This window comes from Microtus pennsylvanicus, chromosome 8 (genome assembly GCF_037038515.1).
Source record: "Microtus pennsylvanicus isolate mMicPen1 chromosome 8, mMicPen1.hap1, whole genome shotgun sequence".
NCBI classification, from domain to species: Eukaryota; Metazoa; Chordata; class Mammalia; order Rodentia; family Cricetidae; genus Microtus; species Microtus pennsylvanicus.
Window position 1 is genome coordinate 3,458,790 of NC_134586.1, and position 6,000 is coordinate 3,464,789.

The 6,000-nt window shown below is 40.3% G+C and overlaps 1 protein-coding gene across 4 annotated transcripts in view; it reads left to right on the forward strand.

Moving 5' to 3' along the window:
- The window catches only part of Ints13 (integrator complex subunit 13), a 29,327-nt gene extending 24,285 nt beyond the window's left edge, over positions 1 to 5,042 (forward strand). For 2 of the 4 annotated variants that reach the window (XM_075982270.1, XM_075982271.1), the window contains exons 15-18: positions 1,361 to 1,500; positions 3,799 to 3,934; positions 4,509 to 4,595; positions 4,694 to 4,879. In XM_075982270.1, the coding sequence (XP_075838385.1) occupies positions 1,361 to 1,500; positions 3,799 to 3,934; positions 4,509 to 4,595; positions 4,694 to 4,733 (403 nt within the window). In that variant the 3' untranslated portion in view covers positions 4,734 to 4,879. Of the gene's footprint in view, positions 1 to 1,360; positions 1,501 to 3,798; positions 3,935 to 4,508; positions 4,596 to 4,693 lie in introns of all 4 variants that reach the window. The other 2 variants (XM_075982273.1, XM_075982272.1) reach the window with 2 other exon arrangements.
- Positions 5,043 to 6,000: the final 958 nt, after the last annotated feature.

Genomic DNA, 6,000 nt, shown 5'->3' on the forward strand with positions numbered 1-6,000 from the left:
TGCAGAACATTTCCTAATAGGAAGTTACAAACACACACAGCTGGGTTACAGATAGCTAGGTAAGTGGATATTAGGATATATCCCTAAAAACTGCAGAACATTTCCTAATAGGAAGTTACAAACACACACAGCTGGGTTACAGATAGCTAGGTAAGTGGATATTAGGATACATCCCTAAAAACGGCAGAACATTTCCTAATAGGAAGTTACAAACACACACACTGGGTTACAGATAGCTAGGTAAGTGGATATTAGGATATATCCCTAAAAACTGCAGAACATTTCCTAATAGGAAGTTACAAACACACACACTGGGTTACAGATAGCTAGGTAAGTAGATATTAGGATATATCCCTAAAAACTGCAGAACATTTCCTAATAGGAAGTTACAAACACACACACTGGGTTACAGATAGCTAGGTAAGTGGATATTAGGATACATCCCTAAAAACTGCAGAACATTTCCTAATAGGAAGTTACAAACACACACACTGGGTTACAGATAGCTAGGTAAGTGGATATTAGGATACATCCCCAAAAACTGCAGAACATTTCCTAATAGGAAGTTACAAACACACACACTGGGTTACAGATGGCCTCTGCTCTCACGTGCATGTTTCCACACCGACCACCTTCACAGTGTAGGAATCACTGACAGTCGTCTGGAAACCCTGTTCATTTCTAGGTAGCTAGAGCACTTCGTTTCTCAGCAGTTTAAGAAGTGCACTTTTTCCTGCCCACTATAAGAAAAAGAAAGAACTACTTTAGCCTCAACCTTCAGTATGGCCTTGTGCAAAAATGAGAAGTATTTCTCTTACTGAAGAAGCCTAATAAAAGCTTAGAGTAGGGCCTTTAATCCCAACACTTGGGAAAAAGAGGCAAGTGGGTATTTGTGAGTTTCAGGTCAGCCCAGTCTATGTAATGAGTTTCAGGCCAGCCAGGGATACATAGTGAGACTTTATCTCAAGAAAAAACTTTAGAGTAAGGCTCCCCAGTTATGAAACCTGTATACATTCCCCATTACATAGGCCACACCACACATGACAATAAGATCATAATCTTCTTGTAATTTGAATTGATTTTTTTCTTAATTTTTAAGAAGACATGTGAAATGTCCTCTGGGTGTTACATCATTTCTAACTATTAGCTTAAGTTTCCCTTTTATCTGGCTAATCTCTGAGCTGTTCCTGCTATAAAGGGAAGTAAAGTTGTGTTGAACTCATTAAATTCTTTTATATGACTTTTAGATTCTTTTGTGAGAGCAAATGTTTTTGAAAACTGATATACACAGACGTGTGCTCACTGGGCCATTTATAGACTTGTAAATTAAACTCGGCTTCCTCATCTGTCACTCTGCAAGGTTGAAAGGGATTTTAGAACGCGGGAAAGAAGAGTTGGCTGAAGCAGAGGTTATAAAGGACTCACCTGACTCCCCAGAGCCTCCAAACAAAAAACCCCTTGTTGAAATAGATGAGACGCCACACATGGAAAAGTCTAAAGGTAAGGACGGCCCTGGGAGCCAGGACAGTTTCCAACAAAGCTCTTGTTTTGTGCAGTATTACATCACACTGTGTCTGTGAGAAAGAGCTCCTGGTGTCCAGATATCAGGAGATTCTGTTCACAGCCTTGAAACTAAAGACATTTTTCAACATTAAAAAAAGAAGAAGAAAAGAAAAATAGTTGCACTATACTCTGTAATGAACGCTTTGAAATGAAAAGTGCTTTTTGTAAAGTCTGTACTGAAGAAATTGCAGACTAGAAGCTTACATTTGCTGTGTCCTGGAACTGCCTGGTGCTGCTTATAGAGACAGACTCTCCTCTGTGCCCCTTCCTCGGTACTCATTTTAGTTAATGCACAAAGGCGTTGGTTTTCTTCTCACATCTTCATCACATGCATCGTGGTGTTGCTCACAGTTCCCCTCCACACACAACACTGTCTTGTCCCTGCTCGCCGCTCAACAATCCCCTCTTCTCCTCAGTCACCCTCTTCCACATATGTACAAACACATAGAAATCTAGATTCTACATGTGAGAAAGAAGATCTGTGCTGTTCTCCCTTCCCAGCCTTGCTGTCCAGGGAAGAATGCAGGGACACTCATTTAGCAGTAAATTAAGATGTGACCTGACCAAACTTATATGAAGATATTGTTCTAAATCATAATTTTACCATAAAACCTTTAATCTTATTTACAAGCTGAGAAGCTTATTTTCTTCTTGAAGTAATTCTAGGTCTAAAAGATGGAGCTTGAACTCAAGTTCCTGATGTCAGTCTGGGCCTTAGTGTCCTTGAAGGTCACCTGGGCTCAGTACGTGGGAAATCATTAGACTGTCTGGTGCCTTGTGCCTGTGTGACTCCTGGACAGCGAGAGCAGGGCGGCCTCACTTGCTGTTGGCTGGTCATCCTGGGAGCAGGCAGGAGGGTTTGCACCTTAGCACTCTGTCAGTACATAGGGACACAGTGATGCTTCACTTCCCTAATCTCCTTGCAGTTGGGGAATTGGGGGTCACCTTGAGGTGATCTTCTGGTGTCTGCTGTGAATAATCCTTTCGTACACTGTGAAACTGTGTTACTCTCATAGGTTTAATAAAGAGCTAACTGGCCAATAGCTAGGCAGGAAGAGCTTAGGTTGAGAGACGGACTGAGTGCACTGGGAAGAGGAAGGGTGGAGTCACCAGTCGGATGGAGAGGAAGCAGAGCATGTAGAGAAGGAAGTAATGAGCATGTGGCAGCACGTAAATGAAGAAATATGGATTAAAGTATGAGTTAGCCTGAGCTATTGGCCAAGCATTTATAATTAATAATAAATTTCTGTGTGGTTATTTGAAAACTGAATGATGGGAAAGAAAAGTCCACCTACTTATGGCACCCAATGTGGGGTATGTTTCTTGGAGTTTCTTATTAACATATATACTTTATATATGTTAATATAGTTTTATATATATTATGTATAACATATTGGGGCTGCTTGTTAACACAGTTTAGACTAGAATAAGCTTTGATATATAAAGAGAAGAAACTGGAAAACAGAAGAGCTTCAGTCTTCTGAACTGTAGACCATCACTGCAGGAACTGTTCCCATTCGATTTAGATTAGTCTCAGAATCACGAGGAGATGCGGAGAGAAGATGAACTTGGCATACTGAGAAAAGGTACCGAGTCACATGGCAGAGCATAGATAATAAACATGAGTTAATTTAAAATGTAAAAGTTAGCTAGTAACAAGCCTGAGCTGTTGACCCAGCATTTATAATTAGTAAGTTTCTATGTGGTTATTTGGGAACCAGATGGTGGGAAAGAAACCCGCCTACATCTGCTATATCTGCTCCTCAGGCCATTGCCAGAGTTAGAAATGGTGTGATTTAAATCAGTGCCTACTGGTAATCATACACCTCACATGTCAGCTGCACCGCTGTGGATCAAAATGAGAAATTTAGGTAATTTGTACATGTATTAAGTGTATCTGAGTCATACTCACCCCCAGTTCCTGCTTCCCTCTCCACCCATATGTCCCCCTCCCACCTTCATGTCTTTCATTCTACGTTATGACCTAAACCATTGTGTCTCCTGTGATCAGCAGCTTTCCTTATACCTGTTTGATCTCCCACGAAGAAGACAGTTGTGTGGCTGGTGAGCACACTGCCCTTGCTGCTGGTTCTTCTAAGTGCCCTGTGCATTTCTTGAAGCTCTGTTGAGCTTTCCTGGCCTGGTTCAGTGCCTGCGCAGTCTAACGTGGACAGCGGAAGTGAGGGTTAAGTTTGTTATGTTTCCTTTTTTCTCTTCTTTTTGCTCTTACACCAGGGCCAGTGTCCTTATTATCCTTGTGGAGTAACAGAATCAACACTGCCAATTCCAGAAAGCACCAGGAGTTTGCTGGACGTCTGAACTCTGTCAATAACAGAGCTGAGTTGTATCAACACCTTAAGGAGGAAAATGGGTTTGTGTAATTTCCTGTGGAAACTGCTTTGTTGATTGTTAGTCCTGAAATGAAAACTGCTTGCTTGTGGGCAGCAATTTTTTTTGTTTTTGTTTTTTAAAACTGCTTTTATGAGCCTCTAAGGAGAAAGAGACTAACCTGTTAGACCCTTGATGCTCTTAAAAGGCCCGGTTTATTGATTATAATTACAAAACTGTTGCTTATAGCATTGTTTCAGGAGAGTCACACACTGAATCTATGTAATGCTACAGTATTAGAGTAGAATAAATATCAGACGTGATTATTTAATCAGTTGTTTTAAGAAGAAATCCTCCTACCATTTATTGGTAAAGGAATTTCTTTTATAGAACTCTTTGACTAAATGGAGGAGACCTCCCTTCTCTGTGCTTGGAGGGGGGGGGTGGCGTAGGAGGGCCTTAGGGAGGGTGGTGTAGGGAGGGCCTTAGGGAGGGTGGCGTAGGAGGGCCTTAGGGAGGGTGGCATAGGGAGGGTCTTAGGGAGGGTGGCATAGGGAGGGCCTTAGGGAAGCTCCCTGATCTTCACAGGCTCTGCTTTCTCTCATGTGCGCGTGCAGTGAGGAGGCTGGACTGACTGGAGGGACTGGAGGACCCCGAACTTCAATCCCTTTCTTAAAGTGCTCACATTCTCCTGGTGTGAATAGGTTAGACTTTAGTTCCAATGGGCTAAAGTAGGTAAAAGTACGGATTTTTAGTAAATGTTTTAATTTACCATCTCATTTTCCTTTTCTAAACTTTTCAGGATGGAGACGACAGAAAATGGAAAAGCCAGCCGTCAGTGAAGAGTGACTTGAGGAACTAAATTTAGTATATTGCAAAAATATTTTGGGCAGAATTTGATATAAGTACTTTTACAGCAAGATTGTATAGCCATGTTGCCTGGACTGGTTTTTACATTTTTAAAGAATTTCAACAAAATATCTTTTTTGTACTAATTCTATGATTGGCAGAGTCAAAATATATACATTTGAAATTTGTCCTCCCAAATCACAATTTATTTTATGGTAAAAGGTGTTCCCTCTGAAAATGTTTTTTAAAAAACTTCTTAGGCATCTCTTTGCCAAATAAAACTATTAAACTATATGAAATGCAAAGTATTGGACTGTTGCTTTAGAAAAAATATATTACTCTCTCAGTTCTAATAAGAATTTATAAAACTCAGTCAGAATTTAGGTTAGCTTTGTAGTATTTAATATGGGATCTTATCTGTCTGCATGGTGTGTAGTGGGTACTTTTCCAGGACAGACGACTGGCTCGGTTTTATTTGTAACACTTGGCCTTTGTCTGCTATCCATTTAAGCCAGAATTTTTAAGTAGTTTGTGTTACTTTACCTTTATCAATTTGGTACAATGCTACATTTCTTCTAACTTTTTGTTTTGTTTTGTTTTTTAAGATAAGGTTACCCAAATATAGTCTAGGTTTCAGCACCATGCAGACACAGTCCAGAATTACTTTTTAGTTAAAACAATTTGTATTTGCTGGAAAAAAAAAAAAACCAAAAAACAAACCTGAGCCTTGCCTAAATCATATCTCTGAAGATTTTGTAATGCATCTAGATCTAACACTCGGTTTAGATGTGTAGTGATAGGAAGCGGGTTGTGTTCCTGCTGCCCGGCTCCCGGTCAGCTTTACCCGAAATAATTACATGGAAACAGTATTCGTTTAAACACTGCCTGGCCCATTATATCTAGCCTCTTCATGGCTAACTCTCACATCTTAATTAACCCATTTCTAATAATCTGTATATCACCTCATGACTGGCTTAGCAGCATGAGTCTAACCTACATCCATCTCAGAGAGGAGAGCTATGCTGTCTGCTTGACTCTGCTTTCTTTCTCCCAGAATTCTGTTCTGTCTACCATGCCTATCTAAGCTGCTGTCCTATCAAAAGGCCAGTAACACAGACAGATGACGACCCTCCTACATCATAGATGTTTATTACATACAAACCCTCCTCCACCAAATTTAAAATGAGTGGCAGTTTTCATTCAGATCGTCTTCAGTTTGGAAGAAGTTCTCTTATGCTAAGTACATATTTCATTTTGTCT